Source organism: Seriola dumerili, unplaced genomic scaffold, assembly GCF_002260705.1.
Source record: "Seriola dumerili isolate Sdu_G_001 unplaced genomic scaffold, Sdu_1.0 BDQW01000017.1, whole genome shotgun sequence".
Classification (NCBI taxonomy): domain Eukaryota; kingdom Metazoa; phylum Chordata; class Actinopteri; order Carangiformes; family Carangidae; genus Seriola; species Seriola dumerili.
In genome coordinates, this window is record NW_019174272.1 from 4,512,931 (window position 1) to 4,529,567 (window position 16,637).

The 16,637-nt window shown below is 39.3% G+C and overlaps 1 protein-coding gene and 1 long non-coding RNA gene across 5 annotated transcripts; both read right to left on the reverse strand.

Moving 5' to 3' along the window:
- Positions 1-1,482: 1,482 nt before the first annotated feature.
- On the reverse strand, positions 1,483-2,960 carry LOC111227821. The gene is made up of 2 exons (XR_002665359.1): positions 2,860-2,960; positions 1,483-2,177 (listed from the first exon to the last, which is right to left on the reverse strand). It is a non-coding gene; the product is annotated as an uncharacterized LOC111227821 (long non-coding RNA).
- A 307-nt stretch (positions 2,961-3,267) lies between these two features.
- kansl3 (KAT8 regulatory NSL complex subunit 3) lies at positions 3,268-14,654 on the reverse strand. Of its 4 annotated transcripts, none has more exons than XM_022753510.1 (20): positions 14,551-14,654; positions 12,938-13,213; positions 12,581-12,751; positions 12,344-12,434; positions 11,010-11,195; positions 10,760-10,888; positions 10,522-10,638; positions 10,326-10,424; positions 9,779-9,850; positions 9,580-9,654; positions 9,287-9,444; positions 9,140-9,203; positions 8,806-8,994; positions 7,082-7,238; positions 6,630-6,707; positions 6,101-6,280; positions 5,556-5,643; positions 5,216-5,343; positions 4,708-4,814; positions 3,268-4,095 (listed from the first exon to the last, which is right to left on the reverse strand). In XM_022753510.1, exons 1-20 carry the CDS (start codon positions 14,592-14,594, stop codon positions 3,859-3,861), a joined length of 2,646 nt encoding a protein of 881 aa, XP_022609231.1. In that variant the 5' UTR covers positions 14,595-14,654; the 3' UTR covers positions 3,268-3,858. The 4 variants fall into 4 exon arrangements, with proteins under 4 accessions (XP_022609231.1, XP_022609248.1, XP_022609239.1 ...); XM_022753527.1 differs by having other exon boundaries at positions 14,431-14,634; XM_022753518.1 differs by lacking the exon at positions 6,630-6,707 and having other exon boundaries at positions 14,551-14,653.
- Between the last annotated feature and the right edge of the window lie 1,983 nt (positions 14,655-16,637).

The following is a 16,637-nucleotide window of genomic DNA, read 5'->3' on the forward strand; positions in this document are numbered from 1 at the left end:
AAATAAACAAACAGACTGCGCTTGACCCTAAAAAGGCTTTAACCACATACAAGGAGTCTCGAGCCAGTTGAAGAGATTACAGCGCCACTTGTAGGCAATTTACTGAACTTCATACGCAGAGATTGTAAATCGAAAGGTAGGTATATGTCCTGATAGTCTGTTTGTTTAATAATTTAGTAGTAGTTATTTTCTGGCAGTGCTGTCTCAAGATCGTCATTTAACTAGAATACTCACCTGCGTTTGTAGCCTACATTTATTTATAACATTAATTATATATATAATTGGTGAGTCTTTTTTTCATATTTTCTTTACTTTCTGCTTTTATTTTGTACTTTAAGATATATTGCTGAATGTATACAAATAAACAGTGCCCTGTTTTTGTTTGTTATTGTTTGTTATCAACTCCTGTGAGTATAAACATTGAATGTAGTTAGATCTAGTTTAATGTAGTATATCACCAGTATAAACACTGCAGTGTACAGTATATTCAGTGGCTTATGGTCTTACTTTTTGGCTCCCCCTAAAAGACTAGTAGTAGCCTATATTCAGATACAGAAATCTTACTTCACAAGGTGAAAAATATTCTAACCAATCTCACCCGATTCCATGCACATCAAACTAATTTCTGAAGAAAATAACAAAAACTGAACAGCAGTGGAGATTGGATGGAGAGAGTTCAAATGGACTGCTTGAATATCCACTGGTGATGATGACAGGAGGCTATGCCAGAAGCTCTGTTGTTCTCTGTCTGGCATCAGTTATCCTGTCCCCTCCTTTTACATACAAATTCTGGCTTATATAAGAGGAAAGCGACACACTTCTCTCTTTATCTTATCTGACTGCTGCCTATGTGAGGAATTTAAGGACAGGATGTCTGCTGAGATGAATGGGCTGTATTTATGCTTCTGCTGTAAACACAGGAGTATAACTATCATGCATGAGAGTAATCTCCATTATATTTTGAATAAGAGGAGTCACTCAACTTACTCAATGCTACAAGGGTTGAACACACAGAACCAAGTTTTTAGATTAGCAACTGGGAACAAAGCTGACTAACTTCTGGCAAATCAATTTTTCTTACTTTGGCAGTTTAAAACAAAAAGTCCTAATACAGTGAAGTGATGACACAGCGCAGATGGGAAACACTGCCTTATACAGTAGTTTAGACTATGAGACACAAGGCTATAGAGGAAATGTAGCAAATACCATTCATCATAAATACTGACAGCCATGACCTGTTCATGTATTGCAGCTTTTTGTGTGCATAGTACATATTATTTAAAGTGAGCATTGCACAGGTGCACAGTCAACGCCAGGTATCTTTGATAATATACTGTAGCTTCTGCAATCACATGATTATGACCAATGGTGACCTGAAATGTAGTTCTTACTCAATGTCGTTTTAGGCATATCATAGAGTGAAGTTGTTTGTCATGGTGAAAGAGAGCTGCGACACAAAAAGCAACTATTATGACAAATTACTATAATGATGATGATATAATTACTGTGATAAATAATATCAAAGCAATGACTAACATTCAAATTTAGTTACTTCACAAATACAGGGATATTCAGAAATATCCAGCTGTGACATCAAAATGCTTGACACACATTCATGTTAATCATAGATACTGTAGCAGAGATGGTGGGAAAGGGATTTTAACTTAATATACAATCAAACAGCATTTTGTTGTTGCAATACACTGTTGGTGTATAGTCAGCACCAAGAGTTGCACATCTGTCCTTTTACAGTTGTATTATCACAGTCCAGGGAGGTTGCAGTTTATCCACTTATGATATTACTTCTTCCCTAAAGGATAACATGTGACCATGCTGTGTATCTGGCTGTCAACATTTTCTTATCAAAGTTAAGGATGAAAGAAGAGAGCACAGATTTTGGCGAGTCAATGCTACTCATATGTACACAGAGGTTAAGCATGGTAGCGGCTCATCCACAACCGACAGTGACTCCCAGGCTTTTTTCAAGCATCTCGACAGGAGAGTACTCTGGAGGATGTGAGGCAGGTGTTCTGCTCGTTTTGGCAGCGTGGTGTGTACATCATTACAGGGAGGGTACAGTCTCATCAGCAGGCTGTGGCTCCCAGATGCCTCTGGCACAGCACCAGCTTACATCAGGTGTATCACCACATGGAAACCGTGATCTGAGATTTTCACTGCTGTAAAAGGGCACAGTAAAATTAATTAACTCAAATCTACTTATATTAAAGTCATAAGGAAAAAGAAATGCTTGACATGTACTACACAGTACGTCTTTGGTTGTAGAACTGAGTGAGTATGGTATTTTTCAGTAATAGCGAGAGTATATTTTTAGCCAGATCAGATGAGCATTTTCAGAGGAGCAGCCTCCTTTTGTACAAAGCTTCCTATTAAGACAGATTAAGATAATACTTAACTGAGGAAGTCACTTTTACTCTGCAGTCATGGCAGGTTTTTAATGCAAATTCTTATGATTTCAAAATATGAGAAATGACTACTTAACTTTAACCGTTCTGCCCAAATACTTGTCACTTTAAAATAAGTGGGATCTGAGATGACAGCTGTTCAATAAAACAAGCTCATAGACTACACTTAAATATTGTCATCAGTGTCATTTTAAACAATAAAAAACAAACCAGCTTTTGTTTATTCATTTACAATCCTCAGTATGTGCAGTTATAGCTTATTTGTGTGTCATTTACAATGTATGCTAATTACAAAGACGATTAGGCTATAGAGCAGCTTCTTCATTATCCATTATCCAATACACTAATATGTGCTATCACGTTAGAGATAACAGCAAGTAAGCAAATGAAACGTTCCAAGTAAAATGTGCCCAATAGACACTTTAATGAGACACACCTTGGGCTCATGGGTACGAGCTGGCGTCACAACCTCACCAACTTGGCTGAGAGATCCCACTCTACTCGGCTGCGCTCCTCGAAGTGTCACTGTTATAGAAGTGGGGGCTTTCTGCCCTACTGACAACACACAGACAAAAATGCTCAGCAGTAACAGCTAGACATGCTAATCCCCAAAATACACTAAGATGGACTTGAGCATTTCACTTTGCCACAAAAGTTGTGATGGAATGTTAGAAAAGTTTGCTTTGTGGTTAGAATAGCAAATTAAACACAATAGCAGGGCATTGGACAAGCAACACAATGAGAAATAAAAGTAAATTTGAAGATTTAGTTGGGTGGGGGGTGGGGGGGGTGAGAAATACAACTGATTCACACTAAAAGAAAAAAAATACAGGAGCAATGAAAACATGTTTGATTCCAGTCTTTATTGTAACAACAATAACAGAGCTTGGGTAAGGCCATACTAACTAATACTGTTATTGCTTTTCAACACTTCTCTGGAAGAGGTGAGCATTCATCTTTATGGATATTATAAGCAGGTGATTGAATGGAAGGGTTTGCAAAAATGTTACCACATGAAGAGGCAAACAAAATCAACACAAATATGAAATGACAGCTTGGTTTTGACTTAATTTCACAATGCTTCTGTATGAAATGGTTTCATACATTTATATTTTACATTTTGCATTTTGCATCCATTTCTACGTAAACATTATGTGTCAAACATAAGCTGGGAACTCAAAAATCTGACCTTACATTTCCCGTAAGGTTCTATTTAAACATGAACACAAAACATTGTTGTATGCCGCTGATCTGCCCTAGGATGCTGTATAGCTGCACATCTGACCCCGCAAACGTTACAACAGTTCCAGGCAAACTATCTACAGACAAGTCGACAGAGCTGTCCTCTACGATCCTCTACTGCAACAATCCTCCCTGGCCTACAGACGTCCTGATCTAGTGTTTCCAAAACAAAGGAAGAATGAACCCTGGGCATTCAACGTGGCCGTCGTGTTTTGGCAGTTCGAGACATACCAGCAGTCTGATTGGTGATGTGCGCCAAGCCGGGCAAGCTGCTGGCAAGTTTGGCCAACCCGCCATTAGTGAGCAGCTGGTGGATGGCAGTGGTTTTAGCCACTCCTCCTGCGGTGACCACAGGCACCGCCCGGAGCAGAGTACTGCTGCTGGTACCGACAGAGCTCAGGACCTGACCCTGGGGCTTCCCACAAACCGCCTGGGGATGGAGGAGGAGAAGACAAACAAATAGTTCAGGGTTTCCTCATGTGGATGGATTTTTCCTCCCATCAGTGAGAGTCTGCACATTTTCATTAGGTACACCAAGATAAAACTGCAACGTATTTGTAATATTTAGTCAACCCATATTGATGTAAATGGAGTGGGCAAAATATCTGAAACCACTCTCTAACAACAAAGTCTAACAACACAATTCAACAGTACCACAAGCTACACAAAAATTAAAATAAGGTTGAATCAAGACCTCCTTAAAACACTACACAAAAACTGTGCATTATAACCTTAATGAACTGGGAACATGGACTGGTGTATTTTTTTTTTTTTTTTTTTAGCTAGGTGAACCTAATGAACTGGCAACTGAGTCTGTAAATAAACAGAATTATGTATTTACTGTTGTAGATGTACTGTACAGTATACTGTACAGATACATGATACTGTATCTAATGTTTATTCTCCCATACACACTATTTACAGGCTCCAATCAAACCAGTGTTTCCCCCCGTTTCATTATGAATGGACCTAAAAAAAAAAAAAAAAGCAAAACTTTCATTATAGTCCTTCAAACCTTTATGTAATGTACCATGTAATGTACCTGGGTGCTGCCTGTGTTCGCTGCTGTGGAGGGCAGGCTAGGAGCTTTGGTGATAATCTCCTGAAGACTGAAACTTAGGCCTTGTAGCAGACTGCTGGCGGAAGGCGCTGTATACAAACACAAAGACAATCAATGAAGCTGAAATTCAAGTAAAAACAATACCAAGGACATATTACACAACAAATCCTACTTTTAAAAACTGCTCCCACCCAATCCCACCCACAGGCCTAAACTAGATGGACACACACGCGCGCACAAACACACCATATGAGTCATGTCCAAAGGGTAAGGTTTGGGACAGCAACAGACAGCAATGGCGCAAGAGGTGATCAATGACAATGTTTGCTTAATTATGTTGTCCTCACACACTGTTCTCATCTGGTGTTCAAAACTTTAATCTCACTCTACAAAGCGGTTAGAACTGCACTGTGTTGAGGCTACTGCGCTGAGATTAGCTGCACAGTTGAGAGCGCAAACAGGCGTGCAGGGCAGGACAGGACAGAGATACCTTGGGCAGTAGCCGGAGCTTGCGCCTGGACTGGTGTGGAGGACCCTGACACCATGCAAGGCTGCACGCTGTTGAATGAGCTGGAGCCTGGGGACAGGGCACCAGACACCTCTGAGAGACTACCAGACCTGCAGTGACACACATAACCACCAATCTACTCAGGAGCTACCCCAGCAAGTGCTGTTTGGCCATCACTCAGCTCCCAACTCTTGAGTACACCACTCATCAATCCCTCTGCACCAGTCACACTTTTGTCCAACAGGGTGAGAGTGGGTGTGGGTTAGGGGTTTAAGCGCTCTACACTGAATGTGCCTGTGTGTAGAAAGGCCGGCTAGCTTACCGCTGGCCTGTAAGAAGTCCAGAGAGCTCCTTGGCTCCAGCCACAGTCTGTCCCATTGTCACTGTTAATGGCTTCCCAGAGGCACCCACTGCATGGAGAATATCAGGAGAGTCAGTTATTTCTCTTTGGGGAAAAAGATACATCAAGTGATTGTCTTTGGATGCTGGCTAGTCATGCATGACAGGTACCATCCTTTTCAAGAATTCGTGGTTTTGAAAAGTCCTACTTTCACTTTATATTGCATACCACAAAAAAACACATTGCTCCCATTATCATTCCATAGATAGAGATCTGTATGAATGTGAGCTGCTCAAAAATTCAGACTTTTTCCATCCTGTCTGGCCTGGATTGATTTTATCAAACCACAAGACAACAAAGAAGGACAGACTAGGACAGTATCTGTTTACTCAAACCACTAAAAAAGCCCATACAAGTTTTCTCAATATTTAAAGAAGACAGAATTAATCCACTAAAGTATGTATCAAACTGCTGATTAAACAGTCTCATATGTAGGTAATGAAGTAACAAGGAACCAGGTTTTGTACCTTCCTGTGCAGCAGGGCTGATGGCGCCCCCTGCTGACTCGCTTTGGGAAACAATGGTGACCTTGATCTTGGCTCTCTTGGAGGCTTTGCTTGGCGTGGGACTAGGTGTTTGTCTCCTCTTGCCATGGGACCTCAGTTCATCTCTGTCAAGGCCTTCCATCTGATCGCTGGTCACTGGCACTGCACCACAACACACAAACACACATAAACACAGATACTGAATAGACTGCTGAGGTGATGTAAACCTTGGGGCTCTTATCCTTATGTAACCCTACCATTGATTTTAAGTCTTACATTTTTACAAAACTTTCCATTGTCTTTAATGTAAATCTGCTTTAAAATGAGCTCTGCAATATAAAATTTACTATTCAGAGTTTAAGAAATGTAAAATTCCAAGCATTCTGTTTAGGTGTTTTAGTGCAGTGGAGTGTTTTAGTACGCAACATTCATATAAAATTAGAGCAATGGAAGAAAGGAAAGGAGTGAAAAGAGACAGAGGAAAGAGAAAGGAAGAGGGATAGACACTTACCAAAAATACAAGGAGGGGTGCCAGGAGGAAGATTTTTCCTTACAAGCATGTTTTGTTTCATAAAAGCAGCAAACTGAGCTGGAATGAATTGGAAAAAAAGCCGGAAAGGAAAGTTGTAGGAAGAGAAGAGACAAGAGGATGAGAGGAGAGTATTTCAGTCACGTTGCATCTTGCCCCATCAGATGTCGTGACATGATAATCTCTTAAAAAATATATTTACAATCATTTTTCACATCTCACACACCACCCCCGCCGGCTCAGCTTGCACGGCTTTTGCGAAATTCAGCAGAAGTTGAGGTGAATGACTCATTTAACAAGTTTACATAAACAATTGGGGCAAATGTGAGAGTTGTGTACACAGGTACCAAGACCACTGTGCACATGTAGGTGAACGTGAATGCTCACAGTCTGTTTCCAATGCATACAGAGTTGAGGTGTGGCTGTGAACCAACCTTGAGCCTGTTTGTGAGTGAGAACTGTGCCAGAGCGCTGCATGTGTGTCTTGAGGAGCTGTGTAGCTGTGATCAGACTGGACTTCTGTGCAGGAGACAGACCAGACGTCTTGGGTTTGGGACTAGAAGTGGGACTGCTACAGACACTAGACAGATCCTGTGGACACAGTAAAGAGGGAGATCGCTTGATGAGAAATGATTTGTGTCAGTCACTTCACATATAGACAGCAGAAACCTATTGCTACTATGTGGCGTTTAATTAGTCTTAAAACCCGCACAGATGAAAATCATGTGCAAGCACGTGATGTGAGTGGAACAATCAATCAACAACCAGAAAAATTTCTGCTCCACGTGCACAAATGTTGTCCTGTGAGCATGGGGCTGTGATGAGCGTTTGCAGAATATTTCAGATATTCACAATTTTTCCTGTCTCAATTTTCTTTTCAGATATCACTCTTCCTAGGACAAATGATGTCACTTGCCATTCATGTGTATCGGGCTGTCAATTTCAGATATCCACAGTTACAGCATATTTTTGATATCTAGAATGCAATAGAATTCTTACTGAGAAAAACTCACATTTGAGATATCTACAATCCAATTGCTAAAAGTCATAATTTTAATATCAGATATCCAAAATGAAAAACCATTCCAGATATCCATAGTGTAATTCTGAATATTCAAAAATGCATTATAACTATTAAAAATGGGATCCTGGCTTCTCTCCAAACTGGAGACTATGGGTGTTGAAAGTGACCATTCAAAGGAGTGGCGACATAAGCCACTGTGTCCGTCTCCAAAGTCAACTTGACAAGTGAGCATTGCGTAGTTGCAAGCGTGTAGCGAGGGGTGAGCTTGCCCTGTGCTCACAGGACAACATTTGTGCACACAGAGCAGAAATCCTTCCTCAGGAGGATGGGTTTCTGCTTGTGGATAATGTTCTCTGCATGTCCATCATACACATGCACCTGGGGTTTTTTTGTGCAAGGGCATTGAGACTAATTAAACCCCAAACTGTTAATATTCATGAGATAAGATACTTTAATTTGTACGGTCTAAATGAGGTCTGTATAATAGAATTCCTCCAAAATGCAGTGTACAAAATTATAGATAAATATAAATGAAAACTGAAGAATATGACATTAGCATCACCATGCAGTGAACCAAAGATACAAATACAAAGACATAAAAAAAATAAATAAATAAAATGAAAAAAATAAAAAGATTTCCCATTTTATAAAATAATTTTTCAGTGTGCTTTTGAGACCTTTTCACTGATATAAAGTTGGCATGGCAGAGAGGTAATAAATCCACTCAGTCAAAAAGCCACTTTACAGACTTTAATCCACTACCGACACTCTGCTGTCTGGCAGATAACATTTTTATATTATCTGGCAGATGTGGCATTATTTGCACTCAGAAAAAATGAGAAAATGTGAATACATGTCAGATCCTTTTGAGGAACCACTACCAATTTTTCTTATTTTCCACCATTTTTCCATGAAGTCTATAACTTTACAATCTCTGGGATAAAAAGCAAACAAAGCAATCACTAGATGTTATGCAACTAATTGCAATCATTTCATGTGGTATTCAACTCAGAAATATTATTTATTTTCCTAGTATTCCTACAGTAATAACCAGACGCAGCCCTGGTCGTTCATCTAAAAGGCTAAAAGTAAGTGACATTTCAAACCCTTTGAAAAAGCTTGGTACTTACTGACCTCTGAACCCGATGGTGAGATAGGAACTCTAAGTGCAGGGGAGGAAGGTCGTCCCCTCTCCATGTCAAAGGGAAGCTCTCGTCGAGGCCTTTTCTTCTTCTCTGTGTCCAGGTCTCTCATCTCCCCTGAGCCATGACCATGGCCCTCTGCCCTTGTGAGGACGCCTGACAAGAAGTCAGCAATTTCATCCTGCAGGTCAGTAAGGAAAGAAGAAGAAAAGCTTTTGTTATCAACATCATAGTCGTTTTTGTATTTTCAAAAAGGAACTGCAGAGGATGAGAAACATTCCAGAGAAAATGGTGTAAATGTGATATTTCCAGTTACAAGGATCAACCTGAATGCAGCGGTCAACCATGGTCTGCGTCAGTCCCTCTGATTTCATCTTTGCTGAGTTGATTCTGTGGAGGGATACCAGTTAGCATTACCACTGATTGACCATAAAATCCTTACACTCTACAAGAAAGAATATGATATTACTGACCTGAGGTTGTCGTCAGCTCCTCCCACTACCACCATGCTGTTGTCTGCCCTTAGCTTCTCTCTGAACTCCTCCATGCCTTCTATACTACACTGTAGAGCATTCTGGCCAACCACAAATAACACTGGGGTCTTCATGTCCAGCAGCGGGTCATCCACATCCTGCAAGACAGTAGCACATCAACAGTAATCACAACTAGAGGCCAAAGTTCAGTATTTGTTGAAGAAAAAATAATACAAGTTTTAATAAATGAAATGAAAAATGCATATCAATGGAGGATAAGGCATAGGTCTTACCCCTCTTGGCCCATTGACTGTTAGCAGGGGGAAGCCAAGACAAACGGCAGCAGTCAGATACTCCATAAGGGAAACCTGTAATTAAATAACATTAAATTAACTTATGATGTTTTGAAGACAAGACCATTAGTGTTTTTTCATGGGAGAAAACTGTTCAGTGTCACAACAGACAACACTAATACATTATAAGAAGTCTTACGTGACAAGCGATAAGAGCACCAGCATTCCAGCCAACCAGGATAATGGGTTTATGGGGGAAGTGACTATGAACCTGGCAGTTAAAATCATAAGACAATCAATACAGCTGCAGACACATCACATACAAAATCAGACATAATACAATACAGAATCTGTATTCTACCTGGCTCTATTTCTTTCATTTTGCCTTCATAGACATTAATCAGTAAAGTCTTAAAAGAAACTGCTGAGACAAGATACATTTTTTTGAGTAATTAATTTTGATAAGAGACATTTTAACACAAAAATGTGTAGTAGATTAGATTGTGGTGATTGTGGAATGTGCATGTAGTGAACACTACCTTTTCATAGTGCACAAAAAAATAAGAAAGTACACTACAAGGACTAAGAAAATTAAAAGAATGAAGAATCATAGAATGTAGTATTAACATCAGTGACTTTATCCTCAGACCAACCTGATGAAAGAAATGCTGCTGTCTAGTATAGGAATTACATTCAGTTATCATCATCATTGTAAAATTACTACTTCAAAAAACATAACAGCCTACCTCCATGACCTTGGCCCTGACAGTACCCAACATGTGCTCTAGACACTGGGTAATGCCAATGTTGGCGCTGCTGTTCACATGAGTGTGCACTGGTATGACCTGACATAGAAATAGCTGTTAAAGGCACTTTTCTGAGAGAAATAACACCACACTCTTGATAACACACATAGAGATTTAAATGAGTGACTGTTCAAACCTTTCCCAAACAGGAGAGCTGTGACTGCCAGAATCTCATTCGCCGCGAGGTAGAGAGGGCTGGATTGGTTGGGCTTGATGGTGTAATTAGGATGAGTGGCGATCCAGGAAGCTTACTCTGAAACATGTAAGAAAACAGTCAGGGATCTGGTCTTCAATTGTAACAGGTCATGAGGAACAAAATGCAAAAAGTTTTATTTCTATTAAAAACCACTCAAGAGTGAATGGTTTAGCTTTACCGGTTTGTTTTGAGATAGAACTCCAACAGCTGGGTCCCATGGCCGTTTCAGCAGCAGTGACAGAGCCTCTGCACTCGGCGCTCCAGTCTTTGCTGATGGCAGCAACATTCTGTCAATCAGCGAGGGCAACTTCCCAGACACAGAGAGTGGGGTAATAATGAATCCAAGAGCTTGCACAAATGCTGTAGCACATACTGTAGCTGATACAGAACACCAATTCTTACTCCTCATTCAATTACAGATATAATACCTTGCTTTTGAGAGTCTGCAGCACATCCAGGTAAGCAGCAAGCATGGGAAGGCTTAAGGATTCAATCATGGTTGTGTGCAGCCACTGCGTCAGTTTGGTGTCCCAGTTCACACTGGCTAATGCATGCCGCACCTTTCTGGCACACTTGTCCACAGCTACCCTCCGCAAAATTGGCTCATTGGAAGCCTAAGGCAAACAAGATCACACAAAAGACCAATAGTATTTCAATCATTTTAAATTAAATAATAAAAAAATATTCACAGGCATGCTAGAATTTAATCTATAAAACCCTAAAAAGAGTATTGTCATGCCAACAATGCCCATTTACAAGTGGCTTTAGACGCATATCATTTCACAGGATGAAGTTATAATATAAAAATAACCCAGGAGGATTTAATTTGATGCTGCTGCAAATCCACATTGCAGAAGAGCCTGTGTTGTTATCCAGCTTGAAAGTCTTCAGGCACCAGAACCATCTACCCTCTGATTGAACTTGCAGTTTTTTGCTTTGTATCTGTACACCAATGTTCACAAAAGCACCTCTTTTCCAACAGTGTTTAATTTTTACAAATACAAACCTATCTTTCTACACATGCACAAACTTTAATTTCTTATAGGTTAACATTACTTTTACAATCTCAAAGTCTTATTGAAACTACTTAAACCAATAGAAATCCCACTGTGGCGAACCTAGGCTAAGCAGTACTTGTAAAAGGTAAACAGACTGCATTTCTGTAGTGCTTTTCTTGCCAACAAACTCTCAAAGCACTTCACACTACAAGCCACATTCACAATAATTCAGCACTTTTGTACAAATATTTTTCCATCGCACACACTGATGATACATCAGGGGAAATTTGGGGTTCAGGATCTTGCCAAAGGACAGTTTCACATGCAGACTTAAGGAGGCCCAGAACCCTCTGATTAGTGGACGACCTGCTCTACCTCCTGAGCTACTGTTTCAATTCAGCGATTACAGCTCAGTTAACATTTTTAAACAACAGCTGAAAACTTATTTCTTTACCTTGGCTTTTAATTAATTCTCTCATATTTTACTATTCTTACCGGTTTGTTTTTATTTTCATTTACATATTTTATCATCTACTGTCTTTCTAATGTCTATTTTCATTGTCCTTCAATTCATCGTTATTCTATTGTAATATTTTAATTTTAAATTTGAAAGCACTTTGAGCTACATCTCTTGTAGGAAAAATGCTCTATAAATAAAGTTTGTAATTATCATTATTATTATTACATACGGTGCTTAAGAACTTACACAATGTATTACATTTTAGGTCTTGGGATCATAATTAGATAAAATGAGCACAACTTACATTTTCATTGGCCAGACGGGCAAGTCTTTCAGCTTGTAGAGCTTTAAGGACTTTATTGAACAGCTTGTTCTGGGCCACTGACCATCCAGTCCTGAAACAGAATGATGATAATGTTAAAAAAAAAATGCATTGTCACTGACATACTTTCAATTATAACATCCATACTTGATGAGCACGGGTGTGAAGTATCACAGTAGATAGTAAATGAACAGTAGATCGCTCCAGATGACTGATTACTTGTTTAGATGTTCCTCCCAGTCTTCGGGGGGTGGAGGGCTCTCAGCAACAGTGCGAGCAAACAGGACATGCCGCTCACACTCCTTCATCACACTAAGAGCTTTCTGGTTATCATATAGAGGAATGGGTGTTGGTGTGACCGTTTCCACGTCAATTACAGAATCAGACTCTCTGCAGACAAAAGACAAAAAAAATCAAGTTACTGACACTTACAAAACAAAAACAATATTTCAATGACCAAATGACGACTGAATTTTATTAAGAAACAGGGTGGGGGCTGATGACAATCTCAAACTGTATTCTGTTATGTCTACTGTAGTTCAGTTACAGCTTATGATTAGGAGCTTTGAGACTCACGACAAGGCTTCAGGCTGGCGACGAGGTGTAACAAACAGTGTCCGTGTGGGCCGGGCGCTGCTGGCATCTGGGTGGGCATTCCATGGCTTGGCATAGCTGTGGTCCAGAAACACCAAATCCAACTCTCTTTCATGAGCCGAGAGTTGGAAAAGCAAGGATGTGCCCATCTTTCGTGCCGATATCTGGAAGTCCTTATCCCCACCACGATGCATCCTCTTCCTGGGCCCCAAAGGGCCCTGGGAAGGGTTCAACAACTTGTGTGGAAGCAGACCAAAACTGGCAGGGAAGAGGGTGTGAAATGTTTTATTTTATACAATGAATTATTTTCTTTGCCTCCCACCAAAGAACTTTATGGCAGATTTTACATATGAAGATCAGTTTACTCATCATAACATTTAACACACAGCCTGTAAAAACATTAGGGCTGCAACTAATGTTTGTTTTCTTCATTCTTCATCACAATTACTCTCTCAATTATCAGTTATTCAGTCAGACTATGAAATGTCAACAATCAGTGTCCATTCATGGTTCCCACAGCCCGACAGTGACATTTTGAAATCACATGATTTGTCTGTCCATCAGTCGAAAAATCAAAGAGATTTCATAAACAATCACATATGACAAAGACAAGCAGCAGATGTTGAGATTTGAGAAGCTAAAGCCAGCAATGTTTGACAATTGAAAATTTGCCTAAACTATACATAAAATATATATAATCTAAGAAAAGTTGCCAATCAATTTTATTTCGACTAATCAATTAAGTAATGTTTCAGCTCCAAAACATATGTATAATACCTTCAGTGTCTCTAGAGGAGTCAAGTCAGAAGATCGGTTATCTCAGGTTGGCCTTATGCGGGTTTTTTTATTTGTATTTTGTGAGTCTCCTAAATTTATGTACATCCTATACTAATCCACAATAGTACTCATTTAAATGTATGGGACAATTATATATAGCAGCAATTCTGATAATTTGAGTAATTTCAAAAGCTTAGACTGGCTCCTGCTTCTTAATGTAAATATATGCTAGTGTCGTAACTCTGATGCATGCCTTCTGTTGGTCAAAACAGGACATTTGGAAATGCTACCTTGGAGTCTGGGAAGTCATGGACATCATTCACTGTCTACTGAAATTTTTTAGACTAAAAAACGAACCGATTTATCAAAAAAGTAAGCGGCAATTAAATCGATAAGGAAAATAATCATTAGACTGACGTTCAAACCCGCAGGTGCTTTGTCCACTGTGAGCACCACCCATTATTGCCATGCATTGGATAATGTTGCCTTATATTACTATAGTTGACCTATTTTGGGTCGAGTATAACTTCTAAACCAAACATTAGTACATCTGTTGTATAGACAGACTCACAAGCATAACATATATATTTAATATTGAGGCTGTGTAAAGCGAGTGACCACTGGCCTACCATGCTAACATTAGCATAGCAAGCAGAAAGCTAACCGACTGGCGCTATTGCTGTGCTCTTGCTGCTCACCTTCTCGCTCTGTTACTCCATCTTTGTCGTGACGGTTAAAACTCTTCTTTTGAGAAAAACAGAAACCAAAAAGGACCTAATGCCTAGTAATTACGAGTTATTTAAAAGGCAAACATTTACTGCGTGTAAGCCCCACTTCCTCTTGTTGTGTGATTCGTTGCCATGTTGGTCTCTACATCCGCCCTTTTCTGGCCAGTAAAAACAAGTAGGACAGTCAGCGCTGCATTTCAACCGAACTGGCAACCTTGTTTATGGCGCGTCAGTGAGTAACGCAAAACCTGGGAGGGATTTTAGAAGAATGGATCTGGATCATTTAGGTTACTCCCTCCACAAAAACTCCACAGTTATGACGTTATTATGAAACTGATATATTTCAATTTTCTTCATTCTTAAATGCATTCCTGTTTGACATACAACTTAATTCAATGTTTTTTAACTTAACTCTAACATAACTTCATTTAAATTAGATCCCGAGCTGATAAAAAATAATACGTTTCAAAATGCAATTTAGGAAATCAAACATTGAGCTCAGTTCTTTACTTCAGATTAACTGAAAAAGAACTTCGGGCAGAGTATGAGGGGTCAATTGAGGGCATCTGACACTTAAAATGGAATCTGATATCCCAGTTTGGTCTGTCTAAAAAATGTCACTTATTCTTTTAAAAGTAGATTTGACTCAGAGAAACTAAGTTGCATTAAAATTAATCTGAATCAACTTAAAATGACTTTTTTGTGCACTATATGTCCTATTTGTTATTTTTTCTGTGGTGACCCCCTCTGTTAAACTGACCGCTCCTCCCCTCTCCTTATTTAATTCCAAAGGTCCTTACAGATGAACTGTTTAAAAGAGAGTCACTCACTAAAGAATCAATATATTTTAACCTCCTACCCAAACACCTTTCAAATCTGTCAAGTCTGACTGCCACAATGGTAAGTTTTCATAGTTTAATTTTGATGGTAGCTTTTTTGTGAAATTCTTGACAAGATTTGCGAATCATGGAGATAGAGTTATTTAGTGTCTTACACTGGTATCACATTAGATCCCTTCCTAACATGAGGGGATCTCTTCATGGATAGAAGAAACGTTTACAGCAATAAATAACGATTTCATAGTAGAAATGGGAATTTGATGTTTGTTTTAAGATAGATTTGAAAAAATGAGACTAATCCTTTAAAACTGATGTTCTTTGTTCCTCTGAAGAAATTCTTGGCTCTGGCGTTGCTGCTCTGCAGTCTGCCCTCACTGTCAAATGGGGCTTGTGAGTCATGGCTTCCACACTCTGGTAAAAGAAAACAAAAAAGCAAAACAACACACACACACACTCTCGCACACACAGCCATACCTTGTATTATCACATCATCTTCATTATATTAAGATCAAAAACAATGTAGTGCAACATTAGGACTGCATGGAAAAATACTTACCAGCTCCTTCCCACCTTTAGACTGGACGACCCATTGTCAGGATCCTGTGGATAAGACATGGCATGCCATAGGATCTAAATGGAGAAACAGTCAATGTATGGACTGCACTTGTAGTGGATGTTGTGATGCGTAAGTATACATAACACAACATTAAAGTGTTCAAATGTAACGAAAAAATATCTATCTGTGTATTTACATGTTTACTGTCTACGGTTTCCTGTGTGATTGCAGATATTCCACCCCCCGCCAGTTCCCTAATGACTGTGTGTCAGTGTTTGACTCAGAGGCATGTGTATACAGAGTGCACAAGCGGGACGACCCAACAGTAGAATGTCCAATTTTTGGATCAGTGGGGAAGTGATGCAGTCATTGTTTTGAGGCGTCTGAGGTGGGGTGTGAGGGGGGGTTGCACAAGCAAACACTGCCTGTTTTGTTGGTTTTGTTGTTGCGCAGCTGCTGAAAACTGAAAATAAAACACTCATATTAAATACTAATACAATTTCAAATGAATAAATAAATAAATACATTTCTTCATGACTTACTCTCTTTTTCTTAACTTTGTTTATATGAGAAAGAAGAGAATTTCAATTTTAAAACAGAGAAACACAAACCATGTTAAAGGTAAACTCCACCAGTTTTACTTATGAAATACTACTCTGAATGTGTTACCAGTTGTATAATGTCTTATGAGTTTAAATGCTTATAATTCAATGTCAAATGAATAAATAAATGTTTATGTTGGACAAACAAAAAGAGCTTTAAAGATTGACCTATCTGAACAT